The 17,315-nt window shown below is 46.6% G+C and overlaps 1 protein-coding gene across 1 annotated transcript in view; it reads left to right on the top strand.

Annotated features, from left to right (window-relative positions):
* Window positions 1-17,315, top strand: part of LOC144106427 (uncharacterized) — a 306,858-nt gene that overhangs the window by 26,620 nt on the left and 262,923 nt on the right. Inside the window, exon 2 of the mRNA XM_077639237.1 lies at window positions 8,617-8,760. Coding sequence (XP_077495363.1) covers window positions 8,617-8,760 — 144 coding nt within the window. The remainder of the gene's footprint in view (window positions 1-8,616; window positions 8,761-17,315) is intronic.

The following is a 17,315-nucleotide window of genomic DNA, read 5'->3' as shown; positions in this document are numbered from 1 at the left end:
AATATGGTATTACCTGGACAGGAGTCTTGCCTTTAATCTCTTCACTCCCCTGCTCACTACAAGAAACCTTGGGGGCTTTCAGCTTTTGCAGAAGGCTTTCACACACTGCCAGTAGAAGGACTACGGGGAATCCAGCCTCCTGCAGGCGCCTGAATTGCTCATGGATGCTGGCGGCCATACGGTGCGTGCAGGATTTTGTAGCTGCTCCGTGGAGACATGAAGACACGATACCCCGCTTAACAACTTTAGAGTGCGCGCTGTCAAAGCGTAACAGACGTTTTTTGGTTCGTGGATGGTACATCCAGCAGATATTACGGTTGGTGAAATCTGGAATCCTGTCTTTGCTGGAATTCTACCTTGCGTCCACAGCTATCTTTTCAGAAGGACATTTCTATATTCAAAAAAGAGGCATTTGTATAGGTTCCTCTGTTGCGCCTGTGTTATGTGACCTATTTTTATCTGCGATTGACAAACGCATTCAAGCTAATCTTTCTGACCTTCCTGTTTTAAAAGTGTTCAGATACGTTGATGATTTCCTTATCATTTTTAGAAAATGTAATGGAAGAAAATGCGATGTTGACAAGGAAGTGTTGAGAATTTTTTCGGAGCACGGTGCCGGGTTAAATTTTACGTGGGAATCACCTACAGATGGCCGCATTCAGTTCTTAGATATTGAATTAGATTTCACCAACCGTAATATCTGCTGGATGTACCATCCACGAACCAAAAAACGTCTGTTACGCTTTGACAGCGCGCACTCTAAAGTTGTTAAGCGGGGTATCGTGTCTTCATGTCTCCACGGAGCAGCTACAAAATCCTGCACGCACCGTATGGCCGCCAGCATCCATGAGCAATTCAGGCGCCTGCAGGAGGCTGGATTCCCCGTAGTCCTTCTACTGGCAGTGTGTGAAAGCCTTCTGCAAAAGCTGAAAGCCCCCAAGGTTTCTTGTAGTGAGCAGGGGAGTGAAGAGATTAAAGGCAAGACTCCTGTCCAGGTAATACCATATTATCATAGGTTTTCACATAATTTCAAGAAGCTGGCAGCGCGTTATAATGTACAAGTAGTTTTCTCTGCCCCATGTAAGCTTTCCAAGGTCTGCACTAAGAAAATGGAAAAACGAGATGACTGCACGACGAAACATCAAACAAAGTTTACGGAATGTAAAGCGAACGTTGTGTACAGAATTCCTATCAGTTGCGGGCGTCATTACATTGGGCAGACAGGAAGATGCTTCAATGACAGGGCCAGAGAACATAGATTATGCGTACGCAACAAATCAGGAAGTAACCTGGCCGACCATTGCAAAGCATGTGACACAGAGCAAAAGAGTGGATGCTATCCAAAAATAGATAAAACAGAATTCTTAAAATCAGCTAAAGGAAAAACGGAGCGTGAAGTCATGGAGGCGTATTTTATAAGAAAAGCTGGGAAAAAGTGCGTCAGCGCACCTTCTATTCAATTACGGGACAGTGAAGTTGAATTCCTTGATGGCTATCTGTAGGTGTGAACCATGTGTCAAAAATATTCATGGTGTTGTGAACTGGAACGGTTCCGCTTTTCCTTTGGGTTTTTCCTGCTGCTACTATTCCTTGGCATATTATTGACTTTTACTTCAGTTATTTCATTTCTCATTTTTCATTTCTCATATTTGCCCCCCCCCCCCCCCCCCTCGTTGTTTTAGCGTGGAGCCCTCTACACTCGTGTTTTTATCCTTCTAGTTTTATCCTTTTTCTGTTTAGGTCTTTATGTATTTTTCATATACATATATTTTCATTGTTTCCTAGTTTCAAACTTTTTCAAAATTTTTTTTCATTCGATTATGTATAGTATCACAGCCCTTATCTGTTTTTGGCCTAAATTTCTGCTATCTTTTACTTCCATTGCCATGACCCATCAATGTTGTTTCCCCATTGTCATTCTGTCTTTCTTCACCACGTGCTTGTCTCAGTGGGGAGCCTTGTACACTCCCCCTCATCTTTTAGTCGATCTGTTTATCTCCCTTTTTGCCGCGTTATCTGTTTGGTTCTTAACATTGACAAGCTTGTAAAGCGCTTTTTGCAGTAAGTTTCGGTACACGATGTCTCTTTTCTTTCAGTGTTCCCCCGGCACCGTGTTTTCATTTTGTTATTTTATCGTAATTTTTTGCTTATTTTTCACACGCTGCAATCCTGATTGTGCTCTTCTTTGCGCATGCTCATCGCTTGATGGTGGTGATCGGCTCCTATATATTAGACGTGGTGGCTTTTCGAAATATAAAGTTGCAAGTTAGCGCCTGTCCTGTCCACTTCTGTGTCGTCCGTGTCCTTTTTGCGCTATGTTTTCTAAGAACTGTTACCAACTAGCCCAAACCAAGCTACTGTTACATCCATCCATCCATCCATCCATCCATCCATCCATCCATCCATCCATCCATCCATCCATCCATCCATCCATCCATCCATCCATCCATCCATCCATCCATCCATCCATCCATCCATCCATCCATCCATCCATCCATCCATCCATCCATCCATCCATCCATCCATCCATCCATCCATCCATCCATCCATCCATCCATCCATCCATCCATCCATCCATCCATCCATCCATCCATCCATCCATCCATCCATCCATCCATCCATCCATCCATCCATCCATCCATCCATCCATCCATCCATCCATCCATCCATCCATCCATCCATCCATCCATCCATCCATCCATCCATCCATCCATCCATCCATCCATCCATCCATCCATCCATCCATCCATCCATCCATCCATCCATCCATCCATCCATCCATCCATCCATCCATCCATCCATCCATCCATCCATCCATCCATCCATCCATCCATCCATCCATCCATCCATCCATCCATCCATCCATCCATCCATCCATCCATCCATCCATCCATCCATCCATCCATCCATCCATCCATCCATCCATCCATCCATCCATCCATCCATCCATCCATCCATCCATCCATCCATCCATCCATCCATCCATCCATCCATCCATCCATCCATCCATCCATCCATCCATCCATCCATCCATCCATCCATCCATCCATCCATCCATCCATCCATCCATCCATCCATCCATCCATCCATCCATCCATCCATCCATCCATCCATCCATCCATCCATCCATCCATCCATCCATCCATCCATCCATCCATCCATCCATCCATCCATCCATCCATCCATCCATCCATCCATCCATCCATCCATCCATCCATCCATCCATCCATCCATCCATCCATCCATCCATCCATCCATCCATCCATCCATCCATCCATCCATCCATCCATCCATCCATCCATCCATCCATCCATCCATCCATCCATCCATCCATCCATCCATCCATCCATCCATCCATCCATCCATCCATCCATCCATCCATCCATCCATCCATCCATCCATCCATCCATCCATCCATCCATCCATCCATCCATCCATCCATCCATCCATCCATCCATCCATCCATCCATCCATCCATCCATCCATCCATCCATCCATCCATCCATCCATCCATCCATCCATCCATCCATCCATCCATCCATCCATCCATCCATCCATCCATCCATCCATCCATCCATCCATCCATCCATCCATCCATCCATCCATCCATCCATCCAGTCGAAGAAGCGGTGAAGACGGACAAAAGGGTCTTCTAAAAGAACTGTTTATTGGGCTGACTTGTACCCAAAATGGACTGAATCTCTCGGCGGCGGCGAAGCGACAAGCGTGCTCGGCGGTCGTCGAACAGAATGCCGGCCGCTGTCAGCCGTGCTCAATTTAAAGCTGATAGCGAACTTTCGAGATAAAGAGCGCAAAGTTACTAGAACATTGCGGAACAACGTAGAATTAGCTCTGCCTGGATGCGATCAATCGAGATAAATCTAGTCGCGTCTTGCGTAGCAAACAAACCGATAAAGTGATGTGGCGGCAGATTTGAAAAACGAACACACTGCAAATATTCGCGGCAATACGACACACTTAAGCAACGATGCACTTAAAGAGTTGCAATGAAGAGCCCAGCACTAGGACTGGCTGTCAATCCGGCTCAAACTCAGTCTGTCTATAGAATTCGTTTAGATGAACAATCAATCTTGCTGAAGTGGACTTCTGAAGAAAGAACAGCTTCATAAGGTCGGTCCATCATGAGCGTTTTCCAGAGGCGTGTATTCTAATCAGAAAGAACATGTATAATGGTTTAATAACAAATGGCAGTGCAGTGAGATATTGTGCAGAATGCAGTGTCAAATTAAATTCCTTTTCATAGTTCATTGGAAGACATTCCACAACAGTATTGCATGTTTGCAATCGATGAAACAATGCTCAATCGTTTGAGTCACATCACAAAGCCACTTAAATTTCTAATCAATGTATAAACGGGCAATGTCATTCTATGTTGCTTAGAGAAAATATCGTGGTGCGCGGCGAGAGGCGCATTTTACGTACTCTTTTGTGTGCGTCATGTTCCGGTAGGAAAGAGCATACAAATTAAATCATTGTACAACCGTTTCCTCCATAGTGGAGGCAAAAACGCTGCGGAGAAACAGACAAGAAGGAAATGAACAGCCAAATCAACCTAATTCATGATACCCCCAAGCACGGGCGATCAGAAACAATAGAAGACACAATGAGGTTCGGTAAAACAAACTAAATTGACATTAAAGATTGAACGCACTACTGGGTGTGTAGTGTAAAGGAAAAACATGAATCTTGAGGCTATCCGAAGAACAAACAGGTGGACTAAAGCAAGGCCGCCACAGCTTACAGGCCGGAAAAGGTTATCACGCCGCTTAAATTCATAAAGACGAATTGCACTCCAAGGTGGCAAAAATTCTGAGAAAGCTCTGGATATATAGATTCTTCTCCAATGAATAATTTGGAGTACATAATAAATTTCACAGAATACATGCTGCCGCACTGCCAAAAACCTTGTTACCATGGGGGACAAAAACCTGAGTCTAGCGCTGAAGAGATGGCACACGGTCATTCCGGTAATGTTCACTGTGCTTATAGGCCCTAAAAGAGACGGCAATGTACATGGGTGGCTTATGTATCCATTGTGTGCAGCATATTCAGCAGGTGTCATAAACGACAATCGTCAACGAGTGTATGTTGACGATATTTTATTGTTTTATCCAAACAAATAACAATGACCCACACTGAATCAGTGAGTAGAATTTTAACTGTCTTTAGACAGTCTGAGTGAGGCTTGACCTTTATTCATGAACTTCCTTCTAATGGGTCTTTGGAGTTTTTTTATATTAACCTGAAATTCGGTTTACAACATTCCTGCTGGCACTATGCTCCACGAGCAAAGAAAGAGCTACTGCCGTATCATTCCGCGCATTCGAAGGTAGCCAAGAGAGCAATTGCAAGCTCGTGCCTGAAATCTGCTCTTACCAAGTCATGCCCGCATGCAATTCATATAAGCTTTAATAATCAAATTGAAAGGTTGCTTTCAGCCGGCTTCCCCTGCGACGTCATAACAGCAGTGGCCGAGAATGTTCTTAGGAAGATAAAAAGAAGAAATCAAGGTAGCGCGAATGAGCCGCTGCCAAAAAGGAAGACCGTGGTGGTGCCATGTATACACAAAGTAGCGCACAATGTAAAAGAAGTGGCCAATAGGCATGGTGTCCCTGTCGTATTTTCTGCCCCACACAAACTCGCAGGCTTGTGCCCGAGAATTGGTAACCAAGGAGATAAAACAGTTGATGCGGCATAAAACATGCTGAAACGTTTGTGAAACGTGCCACGGGCGTGGTTTAAGAAATCACGCTCAAGTGTGGAGGCACCTACGTGGAACAAGGAGACCGTTGCGTGAATGAACGCACAGGGGAACATGCCCGATCAATGCGAAATAAGGAAGGAGCGAATCTGCCCGCGCATTGCTTTGCTTGCAGTGAACGCGAGCCTCTGCTTACGATGATAAAAATCTAGGAAAAAGTAAAAACTAAACAGCGCGTGCGCTTTTCTAGGCCTACCATATAAAAGAAAACGGCGATATGTGTGTAAGCGACACTTCTGTCAAATTGTACGAGAAGAATTTTCTGCGCACCTGTTGTTAGTCAGGAGATGACCGGCTTTACCCCCTCTCTCATTACCCTTGTCCTTTTGCTGTGATTCTGCATATATAAGGCATCTTGACGCAAATAAACTCAGTTGATACTTTGCGCTCTTTCCGTCTCCTTGGGCTTTTCCTGTGTCTTTTTTGAATGCGCAACGTGGTTCTTCAAAAACTGCAGGACGTACGTTCCCCATGGTGCTGGAGTGCATCGCTTCATTCAGACTCCTCAGACCATTAGCTGACGTTAGCGGAGCTTGCGCTCTTCTTCACTGGTCTTAGTTCTGGCCCAAATAATGTTTTTTCCTGCTCCTCCTCGGCATTATAGGCACTACGACTAACACAAGAAAACCCCAACTGAAGTCTTCTCCACCCCTCGCGTCTGCCATATTTACTTCTCAGAAAACTAATGAATTCTTGACAGAGAAAAATGAGTGCTTTCATGGGTGGAATATGTACTAATATGTGTTAGTTAAGCTCTAACGAGTGTCACTTAGTTTCTAAAAGGGCTTTAAGGCAATTTGACAAACGTCTCTCATCACTCTCATCTCTGTGAGAGGTCGTCAAGAGAATGAAATGATACCTCTTTCTCGTACTCACTAGAAAGCAGCACAGGTTTAAACAGTCTTCAGAAAGAGCTCTTCACGCAGCAGTACCTTCTGTCATGGCTTCCCAGCCAACTAATCCGCTTTCCGATATAGTGTACACTTTCCATTTTAAGGGTCCCAGGAGGATATGAGGGCAGAGCGCGAAACATACATCTTTTAATGCCACCTGTTCTTCGCATTTTTGCGGATTTTGCATGAGTCGGGTCAAACGAGAAGGCTCGAACCGTACCGATTGGACAAAGCACACGCAGACGAATAACCAGGAGAAAACGGAAGCTACAAGGAAGTGCTTAAAATCAGTGGCTGGGCGAGTTGGTACTTCGTGCTTACATTCAAAGCGCAAAGACGAACACGGACACGAGGGAAGACACCACAAGGGCCGTGGTGTCTTCCCTCGTGTCCGCCGTGGTGTCTTCCCTCGTGTCCGTATTCGTATTTGCGCTGTGAATGTAAAAAATCAAGAAAGTGAAGTGGCAGTGTAAACAGGATGACAGTCCTCAGGAAATGACGGGAAGCGGCTGAGCTTTTCGGTGGCCTTGCGACGCTTACGCCAATGTTCCGTCCTTACCAGACATCATTTGACGCTGTTGAGCAATTATATGGTTCGGAAGGGGTTATGAGTGGTGAATTTATCCTGCTTTGAATAGCACTGGAGCAATGCGTGATGCGCCACGTGCAGTGGTGTGTGGAATTAGCGTTGTTTCTATGGCAGGCCACCGGCGCGAAAACTACGGCCAACACAGAAGATAACAATATACAGTAGACAGTACAGTACACTACCGCCGTGTTTTGCCATTAGAGCTCGTCAATGTTGGTCCATATATTGAGCTACTGTGTGCTATGCGTATGTGGACCGAAGCATGACCTTGTGGTAGAGAATCCGCCCCACATTCGTTGTGAGCTGGGTTCGATCCCTAGTTTCGCCGGGTGCCCAGCGGTTTTCTAAAGAATAAAAGATTCCCCCGGCCAGGCGCTCGCCTCTTCTGGGGGGAGATGCTTGAGAAAGGGTGTTAGACGAAACTGTTGTATCAAATATACGAGGTTAACGTATTACTGGCGACAAAAGTTTCCGGGACGCGAGTTCTAGAAAAAACATTTATTGCAGCTCCACTCTGGTATACCCAGTCGCTTGATATTGTACGAAGGTATAAAACGCCTAAGTGCACCTTCCTCTCTTCGCAATATCAGGCGACCGGGTATACCAGAGTGGAGCTGCAATAAACGTTTTTCCTAGGGATCGCTTCCTTGAAACTTTTGTCTCTAGTAGTACCCATCTTTTGAAAATATGCTCTCCGGACTTCAACATTGTTTTCGTATACATTGTTTCTATTTGGAGATGTGGTAAGGATTGGAGGCATTATTCAGTCAACCAATGACTCTTCCTTTCTGTCACGGTTTATGAAAAGGGGGGGGGGGGGAAGGCTCAAAACTGGGGTGCACCAGCCACTGTTTCGTAACGTGCTAACTCCTGCGACGCCATTCGGCACTGTTCCAAGCAGGAGCGCGAAGTAACATGCCTCTAGCTATAAATTTCCAATTCATTGCCCTATCGAGAGCAGTCTCTGCCATCAGACTATAGCCGGCAAAACTTACCAGTAATGCCGCTGGCAGACGCCTCGGTAAAAATGGATTAACCACGAAGTCGCGCCTACTTTTTGCCGCCATTGGCTAGAGGGGAAATTTTGAGGGGTGTTTGCTGCATGCGACTCTAGTCGATGTTTGAGTTTATAGACAGATCTTGCTCTAGAACGTACCTATGGAGTACTGGAGGGCACTAATCCCAATCGTATTGCTTCAGTAAAACTTTCTCTTTCTATACAAATACCTCTACTCAAGGAGTGTCCCAAGAAGTTAATTGTGACGACTATTAATTGCAGTTTCAGAAAACGGCGGGAGCCTTAACAAACCGAGCAAATGCCAATAGTAAATATTGTGCCCTTTTTCTATCAGGAAACCTTTGGAGACTTCGCTGAGGATGTCGTCATCGAGGACCGCGTCGTCAAGTCCACCGTCCAAGACCTGGAGATCCCGAACGTCGACTTCGCCACCTTCCTTAAAGATGCGTGGCGGAAGGAACCGGACACGACAGCTGTCGTGAGTAGAGAAACGACGAACTTCATCGCTTTCTTCCGAGTTCGAACAGCCCTTTGCTTAACTAAATATGCCAAATCACTCTTCGTGCTATGAACTGTGCCCACAGGAATCTGTGCGGCTGGTCTAAAATGAAGGTCGCTGCACCAAAGCAGGTACTACATGTTGAAACTAATGGAGGCATGACATGCGTTCCGAAGGTGAAATTTGTTGTCGAGGTGTATTTCTCGCTCACGCGAAGCGCGCAGCAGTGCGCTAGTTTCCTTTAACTTGTGCATGTTTCCCTACAGGCTGCAGCGGTGTTCAAGAACTTGGTGCAGCAGATGGTGTGGTATGATCTCGGTCGCAAAATGTGCACTGATGTGGCAGTCTGGTATAGTTTAGAGTCAGTTGAATGAGAGAGAAGTTAAATTTGACAGACAACTACGGAAAGAACAACAGAGAACTAAGTGTTGATGACATCCTGAGCCAGAGCCACCAAGGATAGCATGCTTCTGTTCGTCAGCTGGTTCGTAGACAGCCAGGCCTGTGTCGAAAGTGGTATAGATAATGGGGAATGAGAAATTGTTCGCAACGGCATAAGGAAAAGGGGACATTTACGGGCGAAAGTTTCACCGCGGCTTTGAGGACGCGGTGAAATCTCCAGATAACTAAGCGTGGAGTCTCAAGATAACTTTTTTCCCGCCAGGATTCCTGATTCTGTCATGGGTGCAGTCACCAAGGCGTTGAAAGAATAAGCCATGGTTCAATGCCCATTTACGACGCCTTCATAACAAACGCCAAACAGCGTTTAAAAGTTATAAAAAGAATCGCAACTCTTTGACGAAAAAAAACTTGGAGGCGGCAAACAATGCTGTGCAGATGGCTGCTGCAAAAGCTAAAAAGGGCTTCCTTGACTCCTTCTCGTCAAGGTTCAAAAAGAACACAAATGAATTTTAGCGATAATTTAAACGCAATGGTAAAGATAATGTAGGCATTCCACCCATAGCGCACAATGGCCACCTGATAGATGGCAGTCTTGAAAGCGCAAACTCCTTTAATGATTTTTTCAGTTCGGTATTTCTGTCCAGCACAACTTGTGACATCCCTTATCAACCAGTACAGCTTAATCCTATGGCGCCCATAGAAATAAATGAAAGGGGAATTACTGCATTACTTCAACGCCAAGATGTGTCCAAAGCTGGAGGCCCTAATGGTTTGTGCAATGACCTTATAAAGATGCGTGCCGAATCTGCATCTCCTTTTTTAGCTCTTTTGTTCAAGAAATCTTTGCTCACCAGTTCTCTTCCTACAGATTGGAAGATTGCCTGCGTGGTTGTCACGGATCTCTCTGGAGAACACTCTGACCGAAATAATGGACTAGGCGACGGGTGTACCCACACAAACGCACATTTAATACACGCTACGTGGCACACACACTAGAACACAACACAAACAAAACTAACACAAAACATAAAGACAATAAATACACGCGACACGGGCACACTGCTACTAGCGTCTCCTACTAGTGTTCTACTATTAGCGGACGGCGCTCGTGCCCACAGTTCGTTCGGTGTGGCTGCGGCGTTGTATGGATCCAGTAGGCGGCGTCGAGGCGGCGTTCGCCGTGCTTGGGCTGGCGTCGCTGGCGGCATTCGACGCGCTTGGGCTGGCGTCGCTGGCTGCGTCGTACAAGCACCCGGTCCAAGCGCCCGTGGAGGTGATGCCGGTGTTGTTGGCGTGGGTGGCAACAGCGCTGGAGACACCCCTGGCCATAGCAGGTGGTAGCGTCCTCCGTTGACTCCCCGGAACGGGTTCAGGCACGGCAGGAAGTCCACGATGAGTTGCCGTAGAACGCGAGCTCACCACAGCAGTAGCCGGCGTCGCTTTCTTCCAGCCAAAGCGTCCCTGACCCGCCGGAGCCTCCGTTTCTCTGTTGTTCTCCCCCGTGCCTCGCTCTCACTCGCCCTTTTGTAGCCTCGGTGTTAGTCCACGTGAGCCTTGTCGTCGACTTCTTCTCTTCTCCACCAATCATCTCTGTCCACCTCACCGAATGCTTCTCCACCCCGCCGCGGTGGCTCAGTGGTTAGGGCGCTCGACTACTGATCCGGAGTTCCCGGGTTCGAACCCGACCGCGGCGGCTGCGTTTTTATGGAGGAAAAACGCTAAGGCGCCCGTGTGCTGTGCGATGTCAGTGCACGTTAAAGATCCCCAGGTGGTCGAAATTATTCCGGAGCCCTCCACTACGGCACCTCTCTCTTCCTTTCTTCTTTCACTCCCTCCTTTACCCTTCCCTTACGGCGCGGTTCAGGTGTCCAACGATATATGAGACAGATACTGCGCCATTTCCTTTCCCCCAAAACCAATTATTATTATTAATGCTTCTCCACCAATCATCTCTCTCCACCTCAACGAATGCTTCTTCTTCCTCTTCTTTATTATTCGATTAATTTGCGTCGTCTTCTTCACACCCTTTTCCTTTAAGGACCCTCCTCGGTGGCTCAGTGGTTAGGGCGCTCGACTACTGAGCCGGAGTTCCCGGGTTCGAACCCGACCGCGACGGCTGCGTTTTTATGGAGGAAAAACGCTAAGGCGCCCGTGTGCTGTGCGATGTCAGTGCACGTTAAAGATCCCCAGGTGGTCGAAATTAATCCGGCACTCCACTACGGCACCTATTTCTTCCTTTCTTCTTTCACTCCCTCCCTTATCCCTTCCCATACGGCGCGGTTCAGGTGTCCAACGATATATGAGACAGATACTGCGCCATTTCCTTTCCCCAAAAAACCAATTATTATATTTTCCTTTAAAATTTAATTTAGGCTCCTTAATATATGTGACAGTGGTCACTATTCATAAGACCGGGCCTCAGGAATTATTCTCTAATTACCGTCCCATATTCTTAATAAGCATGCCTGTAAAACTCTACAGCACATTATATATACGAACATAATGAATCGTCTCAATTCTTTATTAAATCCAAATCAGCACGGCTTCCGGCAGGAAACATCGTGTGTTACACAACTAGCCGAGTTTGCTCATGAGGTGTATGCTTTAGATTGTTGTAGCATCATTGGCTGCATATTCATTGATTTTAAAAAGGCTTTTGTCGCAGTAGATCATGGTCTCTTAGTGTACAAGTTCCGTTGATTAATTGTGAATGAGAAGGCTTTTGAATGGATAAGGGACTATTTAAGTTTAAGCTGTCAGTATGTCACAATAAACAGAGCCAAATCAAATGTAACTTCCGTCACGTCAGGCGTGCCACAAGGGTCAGTTTGGGACCTTTGCTTTTTCTTGTGTTCATTAATGACATATTAAAGAATATTACTTTATACATGCGACTCTTCGCTGATGACTGTGTAGTCTACAGAGAAGTGAAAAATTCCCAGGATTCACTTGCTTTGCAGGAAGACCTATATGCATTGCACTGCTGGTGCGAACAGTGGCACATGAATATAAATTTGCAAAAAACGGTGCACATTTGTTTCACGAAGAAAAAGAATGTACCTAATTACGTCTATAACATAAAAGCCCGTTTATTGGAAACTGTTCTCAAATATAAGTATTTAGGTTTGTACATTACCTCAAAACTATGTTGGCATCGACATGTTGAATATGTAGCTGGGAATGCTTTCAAAAGTTTGGGTTCTTTGGCGCTGTAACACGAGAATGTTTTCGCAAGACTTTAGAGATTTACTATTTAAGACGTATATTAGGTGTGCGCTGGAATATGCTTGTATAGTATGGGACCCGCCGACAAAGACCGACCGACAAAAATTAGAAAACGTCAAGAACTTAGCGGCCCACTATGTTTCTGAAAATTATAGTAAATATATTAGTGTGTCTGGCATAAAACAGGAATTAGAATGGGAACCCCTTGAAGTAAGAAGGAGAAAGCTAAGGCTTAAATTTTTTGATAACATATATTACATTAGGATTACTATTCCTGGGGAGAAGCACATTTGTCATCCACACTACACATCCAAGCCGGTTGATTATAACCATAACGGGCGCGAATACAGATCAAGAACCTATTTGCTCAAGATGTCGTTTTTCCTCACACTGTTCGAGAATGGAATGCTTTGTCTTCAATTCTGGTTAATATTACTGACAATGAAGTGTTTCCAATTTCATTGTGACTGCCCTTGTAATAATTAATTTTTGCTTTGTACAACCTAGCCCCCCCCCCCTCCCCCCGTCCCACTATAATGCCATTGTGGCGCTGTGGGTAAATAAATGAATAAAAAATATCCGTAAAAGGGCTTTCCCCGCGCCAACTGACACGTAGCAGGTGAACAAAATAATGGCTCAATTATCGGGAACCGTCCTGCACCACGTACTAGAGAGCAGAATGCGCGAGTACTGTTGATTATTGCCTGGCCGGTGCCCTTGAAGCGGCATGTCTCGATAGGCAGCAACACCGTAAACGGAACCTTAACACGAAACATTACTTGAGTCCCGTCTAGTTGCTACATTTCGGAATGTAGAGGTGAAAGAACCGGAAAAAAAACTTTATTGGGACTAGTACTAAGCCTAGTTAATAAGAACGCTTGTTGCGCGCAGGCCTGTCTGCCATATGACCAATACCGCGTGAATTCACGCCAAGAATAAGTGTGATAATAAGCGAAATAATGGAAAAAAATGACAGTGTAACATGGGTAAAAGGCGTATTTTGCATCTACCCTGATCTCCGTACAGTTAGGAGACTGAGCCGTGTCATGCCATCTCAAGTTACAGGGCATTCCGGCTTTAAGCAGAGTGTTATCTTCAAATTTGAGGAAGATGTACGCTTCTTCGGTGTTGAGAGATGTGTGCGGGTGACAGGGGACGTGCACTAATGGCGAAGTTCTGATTGCGACTATAGAATTGTATTAAAATGGTACCTACCAATTCTGGACATGTGCATTTTTCAACGGAAAGTAGTTTATGAACGCCATCCTTTCTCATATCGCCGATTCCAGTATGACAACATTCCATCCGCTGGTCCCTCCTCGGAACACTTATTTTCTTCTTTTGTTGTCTAAAATTACCATTTTTGTTTTTTAAAATAGTCTCAGCTACTTGGTGCGAGCGCAGGACAAATTTTACAAGATAGTTTCGCTACACATTGCAAGCTTAGACCATTTCCATCAATACGTTCCTAACTGTCACCTAGAATATTCTGCCGTCCTCAAAATTAAAACGTGAGCAGACACACTTCAGACAGCTTGCGTATGAGCAGCCGTAAGGCCGCCAGCTCACTTTGTGAACGCAGTCGCCGTGCGGTGTGGCGTGCTGTAATCCGATGCCACATTGTTGGCGATATGTGTGCAAGCCTCTACGTACCCGCCGCCGCTACGCCGCCGCACCCCTTCTGATCAGTACGCTAGCTTCGTTAAGGCAGTCGCCGCCCTACCACGATCCGCGCTTTTTCTGAAGGGTGTGACGCGACAGCTAATGGCTTAATGGCCGAACATGCAGGATTCATCCTCCTCTACTTAACATTCATAAATCCCTGGGAGTCCTCATACCACCCCTGCCGCAGTGGTGCAGCGGTTAAGCGGTGCGCCACTTCCCTCGGATGGCAGGAGCTGCCACCGGTGGAATTTGTGCGATCCAGGTTCCTCTTTCTGAGCTACCTCGCGCGACCAATCATTAATTTAACCGCCACCTGCCAGTTTGCATGTGGACGCCATCTTTTATGGATACCACCAAGTGTCCCCACTGCCCTGGGATGGCAGGCGCTACCATCGGAGAAGTTTGTGCTATCCCGGTTGCTCTTCTTGAGCACTACCTGCATGACCAAACATTAGTTTAACGACCACCTGCCCGTTTGCATGTGTACGCCACCTTTCATGGGTACCATCGAGTGGCCTCACTACCTTGGGCGACAGACGCTGCCACCAGTAGAATTTCAGCGATCTATCTTGCGCTTCCAGAGAAACCTCGTGCGACCAATCATTAGTTTAACTGACATCTGCCAGGTTGCATGTGGACGCCATCTTTTATGGGTACCATAGAATGCCCCCACTGCCCTGGGATGGCAGGTGCTAACACTAATGGTATTTGTGCGATCCACGTTGGTGTTCCCGAGATAATTCACGCGTACAATCATTAATTTCAACGCCACCTACCAGGTTGCATGTGGATGCTATCTTTTATGGCTGCCATCTAGTGTCACGTAAGGACTACGTAAGGACTACGCCTTAAAACTCTGTCCAAGAGAGCTTGACTTCGTCGTGTAGATACGGTTGGAGTAGGTGTGTTGAGTATTGCGCCTGGCTTTGGTGGCGTCGGTGGAGATTTCGACTTTGATGTTTTTGTGTTTAGTGAGTGAATATGCTCGTCGTGCAGCATATTTCATCGCGTGTATTTCTAGTGCGGTTTCTAGTGAGGGCTAGAAAATGGCTCTGCTATATGGGTGACCTGTCACAGGGCTATCTGTCCGCGTGCACATACTGCGTACATGTGTGACACGGCGTGGCCTCCGCGTTCTGTCTCAGTCTCGTGTTCGGCCTCAGCGATGATGTTTTGCTTCAGTTTCACGCCTTCTTTCAGGAACGTGCAGCGCCATATTAACGCGATAGCATAAGGAGTCCGTGTCGCAGAAAAGCTGGCGTTAGCTTCAGCGCGGTTGACCTCGCGCGAAAAAGCCACTAAAAATCTCCAGAGAAGCACCCTAGTTTGTCGCGTAGGCAGCAGGTCGGCCACCTTGGTCCCATAACTTTGTGGCGTCATCATCTTCCCACCATATTGTGAGCGAAGTGCCCACTGCGCCAAGTGGCATTTAATGATTGCTCGCTATTTATAGCAGCGATGTATAACATCGCTAAATAAATATGAAGAAAAAACCTGAGTATGGAGGCAACCGCCACCGCCCCGTTTCAAAGGGCATGCTCTTATCTTTCATCAATCGGTCCGAGGGGTTGCTCGGTCATAGCAACCTGGATCACACAAGCACCGCTGGTAACAGCATATGCCTTCGCAGGGCAGTGGCGCATCGGTGAACCACTGCGTCAGGAATGGTGAAAGGGAGCCCTCAGGGATCTATGAATGTAAAGCAGAGGATAGCCAATTCCACGCACATGGGCATTAAACCATTAATGCACTCGTGTCCCACCCTTAAGCATGAGCTTAATTGTCCCCTCCCATTTTTCTTGGCTTGTTTGGGAATGTGATGTTACGCAAAAGCGGAGGGCGCTATTTGGCGCTAGCAGAACGACGGTAGTTTTCAGTGCAGCTTTGTCCTCGTTCTGTGTGTTCCGTTCTGCGTCCCGTTCTTTTGATTCTGCTGCATTCAAACCTGAAGTAGCATTAACTAGCTCAGTTATCTACTCTTTTAGGGTTCTAGTTTCGTTACTATTCTGAAAAAAAAAGAATTGTCAATAAATTTAGCCCAAAGTTTGTTGTCGATTAAACAAAAATTATGATCGTGTCACGGGACCAAGGATCCAGACATCGTTCACCGGCAACGTTCATAGAAAAGCACCCAGGCCGCGTGTGCAGGCCTTAAGCTCCTTGCCTTTTAGTGGCACCTGGGCCACCTGATGGCATTAGTCCCACCCTCCAGAAAATAAAGGCTGAAAAGCAATAGGGCGCTACGAGCTAACTGGAGGGGGTAACGGAACAGCAAACGACAATTCACAGTGACAGGAAGCAAATGGGCTCCGTGCGAAAAAAAACAACCGACATCCCAAGCGGTCAAATTTTGGAGGCTATAGGAGACTTGTAGCGACGCTACGAGGGAGTTGTGCATTTAGCTATCGGTGGTGTTCGGTTAGTTTTCTTTTCGTTATTGTTCTGGTAATTAGGTTCAGTAGACTGCAGTAAGTCACGTGACAAATTGCTAACCTCGATTTTTCTTAGCCATATAAGGGTGGCTGATTTCTAATGGTACCTTCGACTGGTCTCTCCAATCCTCTCAGTTAGAGCGACCGGAGCGGGGGCAGCTCCCGATCTGAGGAGGATGCAAGACTCGCCAGCCGAATGTGCAAGTGCTTTTTAGAGCAGTGAGAGGGACGGAAATCGCAGGAAAGGGCTACTTCCTCCAATCTCAGACCACAGCGCCGCCGAGCAGCCGATGCCCGCAACGCTCCCAACAGGGCGCGATTACGGATCGGTCTCAATCGAAACTGTCTCAAACAGTGTCTCATTTGCCTCTCTCCTATTGGTCGGCCGTGGGCGGCGGCCATTTTGATTTTTTCGTCACTGACTGACGTCGTAAATGGCGCAGAAGTGGTGACGTTGGCCATCTAATTATGCGGGCAGATTGAGACGATTTTTTGAGACTGGAAAAGGTAGTATCAACACGTTTGAGACAGAAAATGGCGGCTGTTTATATCGTCGTATACGCGGGTGACCGCGCGAGCAACGGTGTCGGAGGGTGCATGAAGACAACTTTGACGCGCGGGAGAGTTATTTCGAGGAGACTGCGCAGTGTCTGTGCGACGAACTCGCCGTTGAACTGGGAGGTGCGCGGGTGAGTGCGCTGTCAGTGGAGCGGCAGGTGCTGTGCGCGCTGCGCTTCTTCGCCTCTGGTGGGTTTCAAGGCGCCATTGGAAATGAAGAAAACGTCGGCGCAGCCCAACCGACTGTGAACA

This window comes from Amblyomma americanum, chromosome 10, assembly GCF_052857255.1.
Source record: "Amblyomma americanum isolate KBUSLIRL-KWMA chromosome 10, ASM5285725v1, whole genome shotgun sequence".
In the NCBI taxonomy this organism is placed as follows: domain Eukaryota; kingdom Metazoa; phylum Arthropoda; class Arachnida; order Ixodida; family Ixodidae; genus Amblyomma; species Amblyomma americanum.
Note: the sequence above shows the minus strand (reverse complement) of the source record. Positions and strands in the feature narration are given on the sequence as shown.